The sequence below is a fragment of the Xenopus laevis genome, chromosome 7S (assembly GCF_017654675.1).
Source record: "Xenopus laevis strain J_2021 chromosome 7S, Xenopus_laevis_v10.1, whole genome shotgun sequence".
In the NCBI taxonomy this organism is placed as follows: domain Eukaryota; kingdom Metazoa; phylum Chordata; class Amphibia; order Anura; family Pipidae; genus Xenopus; species Xenopus laevis.
This window is the reverse complement of record NC_054384.1, coordinates 102995571-103016019: the sequence shown is the minus strand read 5'-3', so window position 1 is coordinate 103016019 and position 20449 is coordinate 102995571. Positions and strand designations below refer to the sequence as shown.

Here is a 20449-nt window from a genome sequence, read left to right as displayed (position 1 = left end):
CAAGACTTTTTCCAATTACTTTCTATTTTCTATGTGTCACTATTTTTCTAATATTAAAGTGTCATTTTTCACCTTATAAACTGTTTTAAATGGATACATTTAGTTGATACATTGCTTATCCTTGTTCCTGCTGAGCAGAATCTCTGGGTTTCATTACAGGCAGCTGTTAGAATTGATACAATAGTTGCTAATATTCCAGAGATGCTTCTGAGAAATGTATCAACTAAATATTGCAAAATTGTAACAGTTCAGAGTCTGCACCTGAATTACTGAGCTGCCAGACTCAAACACCAGAGACACAAACATTCAACTTTAAACTTAGATTTTGGAAAAACAATAAAAAACTAGAGAGGTACATTTCCTGAAGAAAATGTGAGTGGTGCTTGCGGTGGCAAAACTCAGGCCCAAATCTGATTGGCTGTTGTTGCCCCGCCCCTTTTTTTCCTAATTGTGAACCACAGTCACTCGGTGACTAACATACCAAAGTTTGGGAATGCTGTCATTTAATGTGTAAAAATGGCAGCATTTCTATTTTTTTCTATTGAAAATCAATGAATGAAATTTGATTGGTTGTTGGTGGCTCCGCCCACTTTTTCTAAACTTGAAGTGGAAACCCCCAGCGACCACATTTGTGATATTCAAGGTCCCTGACATCAATACTGAGAGAATGGCAGCCTTCTTAATTTTTCCCATTAAAACCAATCAAAGAAATCTGATTGGTTGGTTTTGGCTCCACCCACTTTTCTTAATTTTAATCCCAGTCCCCCAGTGACCAACTGTGCCAAGTTTGAGGACCCTGCCATTAACCGTCTAAGAGCGGCAGCAGTTTAAAATTTTCCTATTTAATTGAATGGCTGAAATTTGATTGGCTGTTGTAGACTCCGCCCACTTTTTGTAAATTTTGGCTGCAGTCACCCAGTGACCCACGGTGCCAAGTTTGGGAGCTCTGGCTTTATTACTGTGAGAATTACAGCTGTTTACATTTTCTCATTGAAGTCAATAGGGAAAATCTGATTGGTTGTTTGCGGCTCCGCTCACTTTTTTGGGTCCCCAAAATAGGACAGAAAAGTCACAACACCCCATTCCCGAATAAGCTGAACGGTTTGACACCTCATTCATGGGTCTGCGACAAACTAATTATTCGATAAATTCCCCATTATAAGTCAATGGGGCAAATTTGGGGACCTCTCCTGCCCCGGGGGTAAAACTTATACCCTCGTGTGGGGTATCATCTGACACAGGTCGCAAACCTCTTCAAATGTGGTAAATTTAACGTTTCTACAAGATTCCCTCTCTGCGCTAGAATCCGTCAAAAGTTGGCCTCAATGTTAATCTATGGGACTTTTCGGGGTGGTTAATTGCCCCCGCAAGGGGCAATTAACCACCCACCCCTTAGAAAAGTCATACCACCCCATTCCCGATTAAGCCGCACGATTTGACACCTCATTCATGGGTCTAGGACAAACGGTGCGGGACTAGTTACGCGCCAAACTTTCATACGGAAGAAGAATAAAAATAAGTTTGCAAGATAACAGTAGTGATGCTTTGCTTCGCAAGCACCACTAATAAGTAATTGAAAAAAGTCTTTATTTCTGGGGAACAATCTGAAAACAACTGAACTGAAAAAAGTGTTTGGAAGGTGAACAACCCCTTTAAAACACTTTCATTTTTTGGTGTTCCTGTTCCTTTAAGTTAATTTTTATAATGTTCTAGAATGGCTTATTCTAAGCAACTTTTCAATTGGTCTTTGTTGTTTATTTATTTTATTTTTTGTATATATGTTTTTTGATTATTTGTCTTTTTCTTCTGACTCTTTCCAGCTTTCAAATAGTGGTCACTGACCCCATCTAAAAACAAATGCTCTGTAAAGATAAAAATTATATATTATTGGTACTTTCTATTACTCATCTTTCTATTTAAGACCTCTCCTTTTCATAATCCAGTCTCGTATGCAAATCAATGCATGGTTGCTTGGGTGATTTGGACCCTAGCAGCAAGTTTGCTGAAACTCCAAATTGGAGAGCTGCTAAATAAAAATCTGAGTTTTTGTTAAACTACAACTGCCAGCTTTTGTTAACAGCGGATTACAGCTGAGCATTGTAGCTGAAGCGTAAAGGGGAACTCTGGCTTCCAAAACAAAATTTGATAAAGAGGCCACATAACACAGAAACCCCTAATATACCCATCACAGTTACCTGTTCCTTCAAAAAGTATGAACAAATGCCATTTTCTATGATGAAATCCAGCTTTTTAACAGTTTTTCTCTTTCTGTATCATTTGAAATCCTGGCAGGGAAGGAGGGACTAAAACACTGATGTTACAAATTGTAACAACTTCTCCACAGCTTACAGACAACATGCAGGAACTATATAACCCACAATGCATTGCACTGGGATGTTCCTTATCTTATTGAAATCACATGTGCAGGGAATTGTGGGCTTTGGAGGATGCAGGCTGAGGACAGATGGCTGTTGATACAAAGTAACAATAGTCAGGCAGCTCAGCAAAGTAGTCAAACAGATCAGCAAGGGGCTAGGCTTAGGGAACTGTCAAACTATTAAAAATCATAGTCTGCATATTTTTTAAATGATGTATATTGCACAGTTGCTTTAAATTATATTTACTTTTCAAAAAGCTTAAATTATGTTTTAGTGGAGTTCCCCTTGAAATTGCATTATTTCCCTTTTCTTGCTGTTGTAAAGGGAGACATAAACTTAATGCATTCTATTTCTATCATCATGTTCTTTCATGGACTGATGCGCAGTGTAGAGCAATTGCATGCTATAATAGCAGGGTGAAAACAAGATGTTTTGGTGGGTGCAAACTGACCTGTGTTATTTTTAGCAGGTTCCTCAGCAGAGTACTTTGACTCCAGCTCATGCTGCTGCCCATTCTGCGGTTGAAGCTGCAAAGAATCAGAAAAATAGCCCCTCAAATCGCTGTAAGTTACATCAATTGAAAGGTGTTCTAAAGGCATGTGCCTGAACTACACACACTTCCAACTGCAGCAGCCTGTGCTTGATCTCACACTGGCCAAACCACTAGCCCAGTCTTCGATAAGACTCCATGTAAAAAAAAATGGCTGACTGGGTGCCAGCTTGTAAAAAATGAACTTGTATGCAAGGTGAACTCTTAAAAGAATGTTTAAGTGAATGGTGACACATGGGCAAAGAAAGGCCTACAAAGTTTTATGGAAGTGACTGCCCCTAACCACAGGCTGTTTTCTACTTTAGAATCTTCCTTGAGCTGTATTGTGTGTTATTTACTAGGGATGCACCTAATCCACTACAGAAGAACCCCTATTTTACATTTTTCAGGGGACCAGGAAAAAATTATGTAAAATACGTGAAAATTTAAAATCAGGGAAATTTGTTAAAGGGATACTGTCATGGGAAAAATTTTTTTTTTCAAAATGAATCAGTTAATAGTGCTACTCCAGCAGAATTCTGCACTGAAATCCATTTCTCAAAAGAGCAAATAGATTTTTTTTATATTCAATTTAGAAATGACATGGGGCTCAACATATTGTCAATTTCTCAGCTGCCCCAAGTCATGTGACTTGTGCATTGATAAACTTCAGTCACTCTTTACTGCTGTACTGCAAGTTGGAGTGATATCACCCCCTCCCGTTCCCTCGCCCCCAGCAGCCAAACAAAAGAACAATGGGAAGGTAACCAGATAGCAGCTTCCTAACACAAGATAACAGCTGCCTGGTAGATCTAAGAACAGCAATAGTAAAAACCCATGTCCCACTGAGACACATTCAGTTACATTGAGAAGGAAAAACAGCAGCCTGCCAGAAAGCATTTCTCTCCTAAAGTGCAGGCACAAGTCACATGACCAGGGGCAACTGGGAAATTGACAATATGTCTAGCCCCATGTCAGATTTCAAAATGGAATATAAAAAAATCTGTTTGCTCTTTTGAGAAATGGATTTCAGTGCAGAATTTTGCTGGAGCAGCTCTATTAACTGATTCATTTTGAAACATTTTTTTTCCATCACAGTATCCCTTTAAAGTATCTAAAGTACTGAAGGGATATAAAGACAGGTGTCAGTTTTACTTTGAGATACAATATTTACTGTGTTAATAACAAGAGTTAAACATTGCAGTGTTAATGTTTTTTACTTCCTTGTTTTGTGACGAAAAGTCACATGATTTTAAGGATTCGGTTCGGCCAGGCCTATTCCTGGATACGGTGCACCCTTATTATTCACTGCTCATTTAGCATTTCATTGATTTATTTTTTAGTTCTGCTTCCAAACCTTAATCCGATGCCAAATGCACCAGCTGTCGGCACGCCGTTTAACCAACCACCTGCCCCTACACTGCCTCCGAATGCTTCCGTACCCAAGATGGTTCCTTCCCCTTCCTCCTTAATGACTCCTGCTTCTCAATCCAGTCTTATCACCACGGTAACCACAGGTCCTGGACCAGCACCTGTACAACTACAGCAGCAGGGAGCTCCACAACAGCCTGTTCCACCCTCTATGGTGAGGAAGCCTTCGATTTTCACAATTCATCTTTGTCTGAAATCTATTTGATGGTCGCTTGCAATCCAATGCCAGAATAATGTTCGGTTGACATTTCAAAACCAAGAAGCAGTGGCCGTAGTCTTGCTATTTAGATATTTCAGTGTAATTGATACTTGGAGGCACATTTATCAAAGGTCGAATTTTGAATTCATGTGAGTTTCTAAAAACTTTGATTGGTCGTATTCGAAATACAACTTTAAACTTAGATTTTGGAAAAATAGTAAAAATGGAATGGAATAAATAAATAATGGAAAGTAATTTCTGGGGAACAATCTAAAAACAACTGAATTGAAAAAAGTGATTGGAAGGTGAACTACCCCTTTAAAGGGCCAGACTATGATGCATCTGGAAAATATAATTGGAATTTTTTTTTTATAAACTCAAATCGAATTTTAAAATTCGACCATTGACAGTTTTGGCCATAAAAAAACGCAAAAATTCGAATTTTCAATTCGACCCTTGATAAATCTGGTCCTTAGTGCTGTGTTTTATAGCCTCTGGCACCCATGTGTCTTCTGTTTGATTCGTCAGTGGCAAAATAAATCTGAATTTTTCTGATCAGTTCTCTTGTGTATTTATACAGCCCATAACAGGAGCTGTTGGGGGAGTCCAGGCCCCACAACCCTCTCAGCCTCAGATTGGAACAGTACAGTTACCATGCACACAGACCCCTGTTAATGGCAATAAATTGCTGGCCTGGAGTGGGGTGTTAGAGTGGCAGGAGGTGAGTATGCTTGAGGGGCACGGTTTAGCACTACCATTGAATGCGTTGGTGCTTATTAAAGGATAAGTGAACCTTTAAAATAAGTGAATGTAAAATTGATTATGGGGCTATTCTAAGCACTTTTGCAATGTACATTCAATATTTATTTTTCTTTTATTACAATATATTAAGGGATACATGTACTGTTAATATAAATTCAGTTTGTTACAATAGCGCCACCTGCTGGTCATTTACCCACCAGTCTGGGTTGAAGCTGCTCTGATGTTCTTCTGCTTAGGAAAGGTTTGAAAAAGGTTTTTCTTTCTCCTGACAACTTCCTTGACTACTTGGTGGTCAGACTGGTCAGAAACTCACCAGCAGGTGGCGCTGTTGTAACTAAACTAATTCATATTAACAGTATGGGGGTTATTTACTAAACTCAGAATAAAATTGGACTTTTAAAAAAAAAAAAAAATCATGAATTTTTCGGACTTTATTAAACCCAGAGGATGGAAAAGTCAGAATCTGAAAATCCGGCATCTCAGACCTGGAAATTGCATACAAGTCAATGGGAGACGTCCCAATGATTTTTTGATGTCCGCTGGGTTTTTGGCAATACCCCAAACTTTTCTGAGTTTTCGGGTCAAAAATCCGAAAAAACTTGAAAATCAGATGAAAGATCCGAAAAATTGTGAAAATCAGATTTTTCGCGATTTTTTCCCGCAAACAAAATTTTCGGGAACGTGTATTAATAAATAAGCCCAAAAAACCCATGTGGATTTGGTTGGTTTTTTTTTTTTTCAGAAAATATTGAGATACATTTGGATTTTGATAAATAACCCCCTAAATGTATCCCTTAATATCTTGGAATAAAAACCAAATTAATAATGAATGTACATTGCAAAGGTGCTTAGAATAGCCCCCCTCCTCCGTTTTACATTCACTTATTTTAAAGGTTTACTTATCCTTTAATGCTAGAAGTAAATGTGCTTCTGCAGCCTGAACTAAAGTGCATTTGGTTTTACTGTAGAAGCCTCGGTCAGTATCTGTGGACAACAACGCCAAACTCACTCGCTCCCTCCCATGTCAAGTTTACATCAATCCTGGAGAAAATCTGTAAGTTTGTGACTATTCATTGTTTGATTGACTTATTTACAGGCTATTCGTTACCATCACTTACATGTGCAACAGATACGGCAATGTTACTGTAAGAGCAATAGGAGGCCGGGTATTCAGTTCTTCAGTGAATAGAAATAATGGTTATATAAATATTATAGTCAGACTAGATCACTATATATTCCTGTAGATAGTTATTCAGAACCACAATTTGTAGTTCATAACCTTGAGCTTTTGAGTGGCTACTATGCTTCTATGATACTTCAGCCAGAACAGCCGCTTATGAATTGAGTTTGAAAGGCTTTTCCTTAACTGCTGCTACTGACAAAATAACCACGTAGGCTTCTGATGGCCCCCATAAAAGCTGAAAGATATGCAGCAGTTTGACTCTATACTAGTGAGTATTTAAGGGCCTTTTTCCACTGTTGCCTGTTGGGTATTTTAGAGCTTGTAGGGTAAACTACTCAGGAAGTATGGGAACTTGGACAGACACACACACACCCACCGACACACACACACACACCCACCGACACACACACACACACCCACCGACACACACACACACACCCACCGACAGACACACACACACACACCGACAGACACACACACCCACCGACACACACACACACACCCCCACCCACCCACCGACAGACACACACACACCCCCCCCGACAGACACACCCCACCCCCGACCGACACACACCCCACCCCCCGACCCGACACACACCCCACCCCCGACCGACAGACACCCCCCACGACAGACACACCCCCCACGACAGACACCCCCCCCACGACAGACACACCCCCCCACGACAGACACACCCCCCCACGACAGACACACACCCCCCACGACAGACACACCCCCCACGACAGACACACCCCCCACCGACAGACACACCCCCCACCGACAGACACACCCCCCCACCGACAGACACACCCCCCCACCGACAGACACACCCCCCCACCGACAGACACACCCCCCCACCGACAGACACACCCCCCCACCGACAGACACACCCCCCCACCGACAGACACACCCCCCCACCGACAGACACACCCCCCACCGACAGACACACCCCCCCACCGACAGACACCCCCCCACCGACAGACACCCCCACCCCCCACCGACAGACACCCCCCCCCCCCCAGACCACCCCCCCCACCGACAGACACCCCCCCCACCGACAGAACACCCCCCCACCGACAGACACACACCCCCCCCACCCACCGACAGACAGACACCCCCCCCCACCCACCGACAGACAGACACCCCCCCCCACCCACCGACAGACAGACACCCCCCCCCACCCACCGACAGACAGACACCCCCCCCCACCACCGACAGACAGACAGACACACACACACACCCACCGACACACACACAGCATGGGTGATACTGCAGTGCTTGTGGTGGTTTTTCTTAGATTTAGTTTCACAATGTGGCATCTCAGGCAAATGAGCATGTTCCAGTTTTACTTATCAAGGAAAGTCACACAACATCCTTGTTTTCAACTGCCTGTTCTTGTATCTCAAGATACCCCTGTCCATTATTATTATTATTTCCTCAGAAAAACAGATCAGTGGCCACAAAAACTTATCATGCAGCTCATCCCACAGCAACTTCTGGTAAGACGCGTTGTAGCTTATCTCTATACTATACTGGAAGCAAGAAACCCCATTTATAACCTCATGTGACTAAATGATTGTTCTCCATTGCAGACTACACTCGGACCACTGTTCAGGAATTCCCGCATGGTTCAATTCCACTTCACCAACAAGGACCTAGAATCTCTGAAAGGCCTATACCGTATCATGGGCAGTGGCTTTGTAAGTACCATGTCTATAGTATTCTCCATTCACTCGCAGCCAAATGCTGAATTGTTCCTGTGCTTTTCTTAACCGTAAGACAAAGGGATCATTGTCAAAGTTGCCTTATTCTTACATTATCACGCTGTGTATCAGTTTGTTTTGTTTTTGCCTCTTTGAGCAGGCTGGTTGCGTACACTTCCCACACACAACCCCATGTGAAGTGAGAGTTCTCATGCTTCTCTACTCCTCCAAAAAGAAGATCTTCATGGGGCTTATTCCCAACGACCAGAGTGGCTTCGTCAACGGTATCCGACAGGTGATCACAAACCACAAGCAAGTTCAGATGCAGAAGATTGACCAACAGCGAAATGTAAGGAGGCTCTGTAAATCTTGCCTAAGGCTTTCCAATGTCATTGTATGGGCCACCTTGTTATAATTTAGGTGTTCTAATTTCCTTGTAGGGTTACACATGAGAAACAGGGTATCATACACGGGGAGGCACGTTTATCAAGGGTCGAATTTTTTTTTTATTTATTTATTTTTAAATTAATAGTGCTGCTCCATCAGAATTCTGCACTGAAATCTGTTTCTCAAAAGAGCAAACAGATTTTTTTATACTTAATTTTGAAATCTAACATGGGGCTAGACATATTGTCAGTTTCCCAGCTGTCCTAGTCATGTGACTTGTGTTCTGATAAACTTCAGTCACTCTTTACTGCTGTACTGCAAGTTGGAGTGATATCACCCCCCTCCGCCAGAAGCCTAACAACAGAACAATGGGAAGGTAACCAGATAGCAGCTCCCTAACACAAGATAACAGCTGCCTGGTAGATCTAAGAACAACACTCAATAGTAGGGATGGGCGAATTTTACCTGTTTCGCTTCGACAAAAATTCGCCGCCGGCGAAATGTCGCCAACGCCCATTAAAGTCTATGGGCGTCAAAAATTTTTTGTCGCGCGACAATTTTTTTGACACGCGTCTTTTTATTTTGACGCACAAAGCCATTCAAGTCTATGGGCGTAATTTTTTGGGCGAAACAAGGCGAAAAAATTCGCCCATCCCTACTCAATAGTAAAATCCAGGTCCCACTGAGACGCATTTAGTTACATTGAATAGGAGAAATAACAGCCTGCCAGAAAGCAGTTCCATCCTTAAGTGCTGGCTCTTTCTGAAAGCACATGACCAGGCAAAATGACCTGAGATGCACCTACACACCAATATTACAACTAAATACACTTGCTGGTTCAGGAATGACATTTTATATTGTAGAGTGAATTATTTTCAGTGTAAACAGTGTCATTAAGAAAAAAAATGACATCATAAAAATCATGACAGAATCCCTTTAAGAAAAAAATAGAATATCTTAAACTCTGATTAATTTTCCCGACCTGAACACTCAAGTCGAATTCGACCAAACTCGATTCGAGCTTTTCCTCTGTCAGGAAGGCTCCAAACATCTCCAAATTGGTCACTGGACCTCTCCCATTGATTTAAACAGTTATTTGGCAGATTTTAGGTGGCAAATAGTCGAATTGGAATAAACTCGAAAATCAAATTTAAATTTTTTAAAGCACTCAAATCGAATTTGGGTAATTCCCTAGTCAAGTGACAGTTTTGACCATAAAAGAAATTCGAGAATATGAATTTTCAATTTGACCCTTAATAAAACTGCCCCTTAAAATGCTGGTTTGAACTAGGGAAATACATGTACTAGCATTGTGTTATGGTAATGGCTATAAACAAACGAGTATTTTATTACTTCTGAAACTATGGAGGTATTTTTATCTGTTTCAGACTGGTCAGTAGTATCTCCCATTGGGCAGCTGTTGCCTACCTAGAAATACAGTCTCTCATTACAGGAGGACTATGAGAAGTGAACCTAGCAGATAACTGATTCCAGTACAAACAAAAAAACTGCCTTTTGCACAAATCCTGCATGTAGAGAGACATGATGTCTGGTGATTTTAATAGTGAGCTCTAATACATCTTCTAGGCCAAGGGTAGGCAACCCGCGGCTCCTGAGCCACATGCGGCTCTTCATCCTGCTTACTGTGGCTTGGTCGTCTATACAGCCCTCGTATCTGCTGGTGGCTTCTTGAGTGTGCGACCACACTCAAGAAGTGAGTCGCACACTCGGGAATCAGCCAGCAGGTGGGGGGGCTGCATAGATGTCCCAGGAGTGACAGGCAAGACCGAGCCACAGCAAGATGAAGGTCCTTACCATGGTCACATACTCAAGACAAGAGAAGGAAGATCAGCATGGAGCTTCAGGAACAGAAGTCACATTTAGGGTCTGGCCACACGAGCAGATTCGGGGAGATTAGTTGTCCCAGTGACAAATCTCCTCTTCTTCGGGCGACAATCTCCCAGAACGGCCTCCCCTGCCCTCCACTGGCTAAAATGAAAATCGCCTGCGGCAATGCACACGCATCACTTCGTTTTCCAAAGTGAGTGTGAATTGTCACAGGCGATTTTGGTCGGGGAGGGCAGGGGAGGAAGAGGAGATTTGACGCTGGGGCGACTAATCTTCCCGAATCTGCTTGTGTGGCCAGACCATTTACAGATGAGAACATTAGCATTTAATAGGGCTATTCAGTGTTTAATTTATTTTAAAGTAGGCCTACACATACACACTGTACTTCTGTTTGTTGTTGTAACAGTTAAAATTAAAAAAAAGTTAAAACTTTTAAAAGTTTATAAACTGTGTTTTGCGGCTCCAGACTATTTTTCTTTAGTGGAAGAGGGGCCAAAAGGGCTCTTTTGATAGTCAAGGTTGCTGACCCCTGTTCTAGGCAAAAGGAGCCCCCTATAAGATATATTGGATCTAACTGTCAATGAATATCTGACACCCAACTGCTGCATGAAGAGAGAATGAAGAGAAACAGATGCTGAGAGAGGAATAGTGAACATAAACTTGATTATTTCAGAAACGGTGCAGAATATTTAATTGATTGTATTTACAAAGTTTCTTATTTCAGTATGAGGAAGCTTATATTACATTTTCTTGTCATGTCTTCTGTTTAGATGGGAGCTGTCCAAGGTGTTGGCGCTGGATCTGTTCCTGCCAATTCGCAAGGCTTCCTCCAAAAACAGCCGGGTACTCTACCAGTGGGACAGGCTGTATCCCAGCAGGTAAACTGGTTTTCCACATGCTTCAGATTGACTATAGAAGAGAAACCAGTTGGTAAAATCTGTTTTCTTTTCCTCTAGATGCAAGGCCAGCAGGTGGCTCCTGGAATGCCCTCGATCAGCCAAGTCGCTATGATGGATGAGCAACAGAGATCACAGAATTTGGTGAGTCTTTGCAAAAGTCCTGGCATAAACTTCAGGGACTTCTCAAATCTTAAAAGGGACATATAGCATACATTTTCATAATGCATGAAACCATGTAAAACAGAAGAAATAGTTTTTATTTTAATACCTTTTGGCTCAAAAACATCTGTATTAGCTTGAAAACTGTGCTCAGCCCTCCTCCATTGCAACTTCCTGTCCATGACTTTCCAGCACCAGGCTCTTTCTGCTTAAGATACACAGCAGCCAATGAGAGGGGAGTGGGGGCGTGTTTGTCACTCTCAGTCCTTCCCTGCAGACATCTTTTATACCTTACTGCTGGTTTTCTCTTCCCTGAACTGCTCCTTTCTGTCCCTCTCTGTCCTGCTTTATTCATTTCTCTCCCTCTCTGCCCTGTTCATTTAACACCCTCCCTGCAGTGTTTTTTTTTTTATATTCCTCTCTGCCCTGTTCATTTAACCCCATTCTGCCCTGTTTGTTCCCCTCCCCCTTCACTGCTTGTTCCTTTCCCTTGCACTGCATTAATTGGTGAAAAAGCAAAGTTCTGTATAAATAAAACATAATCTGCTACTAAAAGTATTTTATTCTTTTCTGGTGGCAATGTGTATAAGCAGTTAGTGTAACGACCATAGTCTTTTTCTACACAGTACAGGTATAGGATCCATTATCCGGAAATCCAATATCCAGAAAGCTCCGAATTACGGAATGGCTGTCTCCCATAGACTCCATTTTATCCAAATAATCCAAAGTTTTAAAAATGATTTTCTTTTTCTCTGTCATAATAAAACAGTAGCTTGTACTTGATCCCAACTAAGATATAATCAATCCTTATTGGAGGCAAAACCAGCCTATTGGGCTTATTTAATGTTTAAATGAATTTCTAATAGACTTAAGGCATAAAGACCCAAATTACGGAAAGATCCGTTATCCGGAAAACCCCAGGTCCCTAGCATTCTGGATAACAGGTCCCAAACCTGTATTATGTTGTATACAAAAAGCAATCAACATGTTTTCGGTTTTCCTTTGTAACTTCCTGCATCTGTTGTTGTATGTTACACAATTCCAGAACATCAGCTGTATTCATTTACTGCCAACTCTCTGCACCTGATCATGAATTGTTCCAGAATAGCTGCATTTTACCTTGCAACTCCCTGCACCTGATCATAAATTGTTCCAGAACAGCTGCATTTATTCCCCTGCAACTCCCTGCACCTGACCATAAACTGTCCACAAAAGCTGCATTTCCCCTTGCAACTGCCTGCACCTGATCATAAATTGTTCCAGAATAGCTGCATTTTACCTTGCAACTCCCTGCACCTGATCATAAATTGTTCCAGAACCGCTGCGTGTATTCCCTTGCAGTTCCCTGCACCCGACCTAAACTGTTCTACAACAGCTGCATTTCCCCTTGCAACTCCCAGTACCTGATCATACATTTTTCCAGAACAGCTGCATTTTACCTTGCAACACCCTGCACCTGATCATAAATTGTTCCAAAACAGCTGCATGTATTCCCATGCAAGTCTCTGTGCCTGGCCATAAATTGTCCCAGAACTGCTGCATTTATTCCCTTGCAACTCCCTGCACCTGATCATATATCAATATGCAGGAAAACAAACGTACAGCTGCTGTTCTGGAATATCATAACAGTAAATACTAACGGACACTGTTTGTATAAGTGTATAATGTAATAGAGGCAGGGAGTTGCACAGTGTATAAAAAATATTATGGACTATAGATTATATCCAGCTGGGCAGGTACATTTGTGACTGATGTAGGGTTGCCTCCGGTTTTGACCCAGACAGCTCGGTACTTTGAAGGGCTGCCCTGGTCAAAACTGCCTGTCCGATTTTCCAAATAAGGAAAACCGGGCAGGATTTCCTAAGATTGACGCCACGTCATAGTCCCACCATCTGATGCTGTGACACTCCCCCTTCGTGTCAAGAGCCGCCCCCAATTACATCACGGCCCACCCCCTATATGTCATGGTCCCGCCCCCTGGAGTTCGGCAGTAAAGAAGGTGGCAACCCCAGACTGATGACTATTTGCTGTGGAACACAGGAACATACTGTTGTACTTTAAATAAAAGAAAAACTACAATAACAGTTTGTATTAACCTTCACATCTATTGCTTTATGTTGAGCATTTAAGGTACTGTATATAGTTATAAGTGAATGATCTGGCAGCAGTAGTTATGTGCAGGCTGGAAACACACAGGACAGAGGGTGGGAGGGGAGGCGTTTCCCTGCAGAGTTCAGCCTGTCAATCAGTTCTGTGACCACTTCCTGTGAGATAATGAACAGACACTCCCACTCCTCACTGCAGCTCTGATATAATGACCGTTTTAGGAGGTAAAATGCTTTCAAAACGTTTTTCTGGATTCAGCTGATATCAAAGGGAAAACAAGTTTATATTTATTGCTGAAAGTTCAAAGTGTTTATACAACAAATCCCAACTGAATGAGCTCAAAAAGGAAAGATGTGAGAGAGGTTTCTAATTTTTTCCCTAAGCAGAAGAACATCAGAGCAGCCTCTTTCTTTCTCCTGACAACTTCCTTGACTACTTGGTGGTCAGACTGGTGGGAAACTGACCAGCAGGTGGCGCTGTTGTAACACAATTCATTCATATTAACAGCACATGTATCCCTTAATATCTTGGAATAAAAAGAAAATAAATAATGAATGTGAATAGGCCCCTCATCAATTTTACATTCACTTATTTTAAAGGTTTACTTATTCTATAAGGAATCTGGGTAAATATTTTGAAGAGTGAAGAACTATTTGTGATTCTAGTAGTGATTTGCTTGACCGTAACATAAGGAATTTTCTTCTAGTTACACATTAGAGTGCAGCAGCCACAGCAATTGGCCTCTCAGGCACCACCACAAGCCACACAAAGCTCTGTTCAAGCACCTGGGCAACCTCAGAACCCCCAGCCAGGAGCCATGCTCAGACCACAGAATCCTGGTGCCAACCCACAGCTACGCAACCTCCTCCTGAGCCAACAGCCTGTAAGTATCTAGGAAACGGGAGGAAAACAATCATGCAAGACGAGTTCCCCTCTATAGCCCTCCTGCAGGCTACAATGTAAATTGCCAGCGGGATGGCACTCGAAACGCTTCGTTTTCCGTAGTCGTCCGAAGTTGACTCATGAGGAAACTTCGGACGACTTCGGAAAACGAAGCCCTCAGAGTGCCATCCCGCCGGCGATTTTACATTTTAGCCGACGGGAAGGCAGTTCAGGGAGATTAGTCGCCCCTATAACTCATAAGGGGCCCCTCCTAATGTTTATATTCCAAGCAGATAAATAATATGGTGTGAAAAAAAAAATCAATATTTATTATACCACCTATATACTGCACTTAGGGGAAGATTTATTAAGGGGTGAATTGAAGATTCAAATATTTTTATGATCAAAACTGTCAAATTCGACTTGGGAATTATCCAAATTCGATTCGAGTTTTTTTATTAAAAAAAAAAAAAAGAGTTTTCCGAGATTTATCATATTCTGGCCCTTTAAGAACTCGACTTTGACTATTCGCCACCTAAAACCTAAGTCAATGGCAGACGTCCAGGGATCAATTTGGAGTTGTTTGTAGCCTTCCTGGCATATGAGGTTTTTTTTTTTCTGGGGAAAAACTCGAATCGAGTTTCTAAAATTTGATTCGAATTAGATTGAATTTTCCGGCTGATTTAATTTAAAAAGAAATCTATTTTATTGATAATTTTCGATTGGTGGAATTTCGAATTTAGGGGAGTGTTTAAAAACTCGCATGAATTCGGAATTGGACGGTAGTCGGAGAACGGCTTGTACTGGATGACGTGTTTTAAACTGACCAATAAGTCAGACCCTTGTTTCAAGAACTGAATGTCCGTTCCATTATTTTGTTTTCCAGCCTCAGAGCAGCGTCCCTCAAACACAGCAGCCTTTGCACCACATGCAGCAAGCAGCCCAGAGCATGCTCCCACATCAGGCCATGGGCCAACAGATGCAGCACCAGGCTCCAGGTCAGCTCCAGCTTCCAGGACAAAGTCTTATGCACCAAACGCCTGCACAGCAATGGGGTAACCAGATGCAACAGCGAGCCCCAATTCCAGGTGAGGATATTTAGACACAAGGGGAATGGCAGAAGCACAGTCATTGGTTAATACAGGTCACTTGATCTTGCAACTCCTTTCACAGTTTGCCTTAAAGGAGAAAGAAACCCTGTAAAAAAAAAAAAAAAAAAAAAAAAACCCCCCGTACCCCCCACCCCACGTAGACCCCCTCCTCCCCCCAGGCTAACTGCCCCCCTGTGGAAATGCCCCATACTTCATACTTACCCCTCGTCGCAGATTCTGCCGGCAGACTTCACGGCATCCATCTTCCGGGTCCTTGATATGCTGACTGGGAGATCGACAATCTCCATCAATTTCAAAAACCGGCAAATTGCTCCAACTGCACATGCACCGACATACCGATCTCCCAGTCAGCTTACCGAGGACTCGGAAGATGGATGCCGTGAAGTCCGATGCCAGAATCTGCAACGAGGGGAAATAAAAGCTACCGACAGACCAAGTCCACACCATATTGGCCCATGTGTGGGGCCATCCGACGGGCTTCCCCGATTAATATCTGGCCGAAAGTCGGGCAGATGTCGTTCAGGCAGGTTATAAAATCCCATTGGATTGCGGCTGCATAAGTTCGTTGCTGCGGTCCCGCGATCTGACAGCCCGTATAGCCTCCATTTTGATCCGATCGTTGGGTCCTAGATCGGATCAGCCTGATATCGCCCACTTCAATGTGAGCTTATCAGGGAGAGATCGGCTCGTTTGACGACATCGCGAGAGCTTATTGACCCATGTGTGGGGCCATCAGACAGGCTTTCTCCATCGATATCTGGCCGAAAGTCGGGCAGATGTCGATCCGGCAGGTTAAAAAATCCTGTCTGATCGCAGCCTCATCTGTGCGATTATGCGATCACGTGATCTGACCACCCGTATCCGATGCATTATGATCCGATTTTCGGGCCCTAGGGCCCACGATCGGATCAGCCTGATATCACCCACCTCAATGTGGCATATCGGGGTGAGATTGGCTCGAATGGCCACCTTTACCCTTTGAATAGAAACTCTAGACCAGTGAAGCACAACCAGTAGCTCGTGGGCAACATGTTGCTCTTTAACTGCTCGAATGTTGCTCCCAGTGGCCTCAAAGCGGCTGCTTCTCTTTGAATTCCTTGTTTGATGGCAACTTTAGTTGTATAAAACCACGTGTAATGCCAAACAGAACCTTCTGTAGGTTGCCAGTCGGCATAGGGACTACCAGTAGCCAATCACAGCCTGTATTTGACATTCCCAGGAACATCTTACCTGCTTATGTTGCTCTCCAACGTTTTCTTACATTTGAATCTGGCTCACGTGTAAAAAAGGTTTGGGACCTCTGCTCTAGAATAAAGGGATGCACCGAATCTAAGGTTCGGTATTTGGCCAGGATTCAGCCTTTTTCAGCAGGATTCGGCCGAATCTTTCTGCCTGGCCAAACCAAATCCTAATTTGCATATGCAACTTTGGGGCGGGAAGGGAAATCGCGTGACTTTTTGTCACAAAACAAGGAAGTAAAAAAACGTTTCCCCTTCCCACCCCTTATTTGCATATTCAGATTCGGTTTGGTATTCTGCCAAATCTTTCGCGAAGGATTCGGGGGTTCGGCCAAATCCAAAATAGTGTATTCGGTGCGTCCCTACTAGAATGTAAATAAACTTCCAAAAATTGGGCTGAATGGCCTTTATGTTGCTATGATATGAGTATAAAGCAATGGTTTATCAGTCTATGTGACGTATGTACCTTGTTTTTGATTTAGGGACATTGATGATGAGCGCTGGACCTCGAGGCCCCGTCCCACAGTCAGGACTACAGCAAGTGCAGGCCCAGAGTGTTATGGAAGATGACATCTTAATGGACCTTATTTGAGGATAAACTAAGGAAATCCGACTGTACCAACTTCAATCTTGAACTCATCATCTATGAATCATCTCTTCTGGCTTTCTTGATTAATTAGATTTGATCGTCTCTGCTCCCTGTAGTCTAAGTAGGAAGCCATAGAACTTGTTGAGACTCGTGGGTAGAGTTGCTAATAATTCTGTTGAAAGCTGCTTGGCCTCCTTGATTTCTGTCTCCCATAAAGGTTTGTATATAATTCTCTCCTCACTGCTGATTCGTCGGAGGGATCAGTCCCTATTGCAGGACAGACAAGGTTACGACTTCATTCCACCAAACTGCTCCACTGTTGACTTGCGGGACTTTTTTTTTACAACAAACAGCAGACGTCTTTTGTTATATTGGAAATTGAGCGTTTACAGGTATAAAATAAGCTATACCATAAAAATAAAATGTTTTAGAAAATCTGTTGTGGCGATTTTTGTTTTTTCCCTGCGTCCCTGTTTATTGTGGTTTTTGTCCATTTTATGTGTACACAAAAAAGCCGGATCACAGAACCCTGTAAATCTATAGTAAATGCTACAGCATGATGGAGACCTCAGAGGTAAAACTACAAATTCAGAAATTCTCTATATCCGTGGATGATTACCTATGTACTAGGCAAGCATGAAACGCGTTAGGCTCCATGTGTGTTTTTTTGTGATTTTAACATGATGTAATAAAACTACTTTCTTTTTTTTTTTTTTAACTAAAAAGCATGGATATCGAGAATTTTTGATTGTCAATTTTAGCCAATAGAGGAGTAGCACTCCAGTAGGCCAGACCACAATGTAGGTGTGCACGATGCTTTGTCAAATTCACTTAGTCTATGAGGATGAGAAGCAACTACAACTACTTTATATATAACAAAATGAGAAGCCGTGACAGCGCTCAGAATAAAGCACATTGATACGTCATTGAATTACAGGACAAATATTTTCATCCTTAAAGGTGAAATTAACCGACCATTCTGAGTGGGCCGGGTCCCCCTGCAAAAAGATCGTTAGGGGCCCATCACACTCCTATGCCCATCTTCCCAGCCACTTCCTGCACGGACCCGCCCACTCCCCGGCCTACTCCGCCCCTTGCCGACATGCTTTGCTTCTAGGGTTGCCACCTGGCCGGTATTTTACTGGCCTAGCCGGTAAAACACCTGCTAAGGCCCTGAATACGCTCAGAACTTTTTTTTTTCAGGCTTCTGGCCATAGCGTGTTGCTCCTCCCCCTTTGCATCACAGTATGTGGCTCCACCCCTTTTACACCACAACCCGTCCCTTTTGTTCCCTCCCCCTCCACTGGCCGGTAATTTTTTTTTTAGAAAAGGTGGCGACCCTATTTGCTTCCCCGCCACTGGTAAGAGAGCGGCTGGGTTGGGGGGGGTTCTTGTTGGCTATAAAAGCAGTACTGGTTCCCCTGCAACTGCGGGGTCTGCTTCCTCTATAGTTACACCACTGCCCAGTCAAAATAGGCCCTGGCATTCCAATACAGAGAGGCCCAATCAGCTCCCCAGCAGCCCACTAAATAGTGACTTTCTATGGCAGCTCCTCTGGTATTTGTCAGAACCCACTGCCACTGTCAGACCAGCCTTTCTTTCTCCTGACAACTTCCTTGTCTACTTGGTTGGAAAATGACCAGCAGGTGGAGCTGTTGTAACTAAATGTATTTATATTGACAGTACATGTATCCCTTAATACAGGCATGTCCAAAGTCAGGCCCGCGGGCCAATTGCGGCCCGTTTCCAAATTTACACCGGCCCTCTGGCTCCATCATGAAATGAATAATAATGCGGCCCGCCAGCACACTGCAGGAATCGCGTAGCCATAGCAGTAATATTTCGGCACATTAGTGAAATGATCTGCCACTTGGTCTATACTGCTGCGTGTGTGCTGAAGGTGTAAGTAATAGACACGTAATGGCACATAGTGATGCACCGCTCTCACATACTTAGGGCTGAAGGTGTGTTGTGTACCACTAGAGGGAGCTGCTGGTCAAAATGTTCTTTCAGTGCTATGTATTCTCTCAGCTAGTTGTGTTTTTCTCTTTTGTGCTCTATGATTTGACATACTTCCTTCTTGAAATGCATGTACAAAGTTAGCCATGTTGGAGCTCTAATAAATCAGCTGTAAGCATAACCAGTGAGTCCTGCACAACTTCCACTGTGAACACAACAAGGTGCAACACATACCTCCCAAAATTTTGGAAGTAAAAAGAGGGACAAAAAACTTTTTTTCCGCATGTAGCGCAGCAATTTTTTGACCACACCCCTTTCTGTGGCCACACCCCCTAATTACCATGTTTGTTTTACAAAATTTGGCAGGTTATGAAAGTTTGAAAATATTTCTCCTTATCAAAACTGTGTTTTTGTGTCTCAAAATTGTTACAAAGTATCTTATTTGCACCTATTTGTGCCAATTAAGTGAGAAACTTTGTTTCTTTTTCTGGCTGTTCAGTGCAGAGAAAAGAGGGACTTTCCAGTACAAATGAGGGACTGCGGGTTGAGCTGTCGGAAGAGGGACTGTCCCTCCGAAAAAGGGACAGTTGGGAGTAATAAGCCATGCCCGAATGAGCATCATATTCGCCCTGTTCTGGCTTCAACTAATCATAAAAACAACAGGAGATCTGAGAACTGAGCAAAAACATCTCTCTGCTTTTTGGTTGACATTAATAAAGCTTTACAATTCATGAACTCATTGAGGTTATAAATCTGCTGTAGTGGCAAGTTCTGGGACATCAGTCCTATCCACTGAGAAAAGGATGATCGAGGAAACATAGAGCAAGTTCTTCCTTTGCTTCCTGAGAGCTGGAAAACTGAAGGAGGGCCCCTTGGCACCTCTCACTTCTTCTTCCATTGAGATAAGAAAAAGATGATGCACGTTTATAGGGCCACGTTTGTGTTCCTCAAAGGCCACTTGTTTACTAAAAACTAAAACTAAAAAGTTGTATCATGTTAGACTTTCTGGACCTAAACTAGTGTGAGGGGCACAGAAGAAGTTAAGGCAATGATCTCCAACCAGTAGCTCGTCAGCAACATGTTGCTC

The 20449-nt window shown here is 42.8% G+C and overlaps 1 protein-coding gene across 6 annotated transcripts in view; it reads left to right on the top strand.

Annotated features, from left to right (window-relative positions):
* Positions 1–17840, top strand: part of med25.S (mediator complex subunit 25 S homeolog) — a 29267-nt gene extending 11427 nt beyond the window's left edge. For 2 of the 6 annotated variants that reach the window (XM_018226919.2, XM_018226920.2), the window contains exons 9-20: positions 2845–2941; positions 4251–4492; positions 5118–5258; positions 6268–6353; positions 7922–7979; positions 8073–8180; positions 8341–8532; positions 11189–11296; positions 11375–11458; positions 14289–14465; positions 15351–15552; positions 17297–17840. In XM_018226919.2, coding sequence (XP_018082408.1) covers positions 2845–2941; positions 4251–4492; positions 5118–5258; positions 6268–6353; positions 7922–7979; positions 8073–8180; positions 8341–8532; positions 11189–11296; positions 11375–11458; positions 14289–14465; positions 15351–15552; positions 17297–17406 — 1605 coding nt within the window. In that variant the 3' untranslated portion in view covers positions 17407–17840. 6 annotated transcript variants of the gene reach the window in all.
* The last annotated feature ends 2609 nt before the right edge of the window (positions 17841–20449 follow it).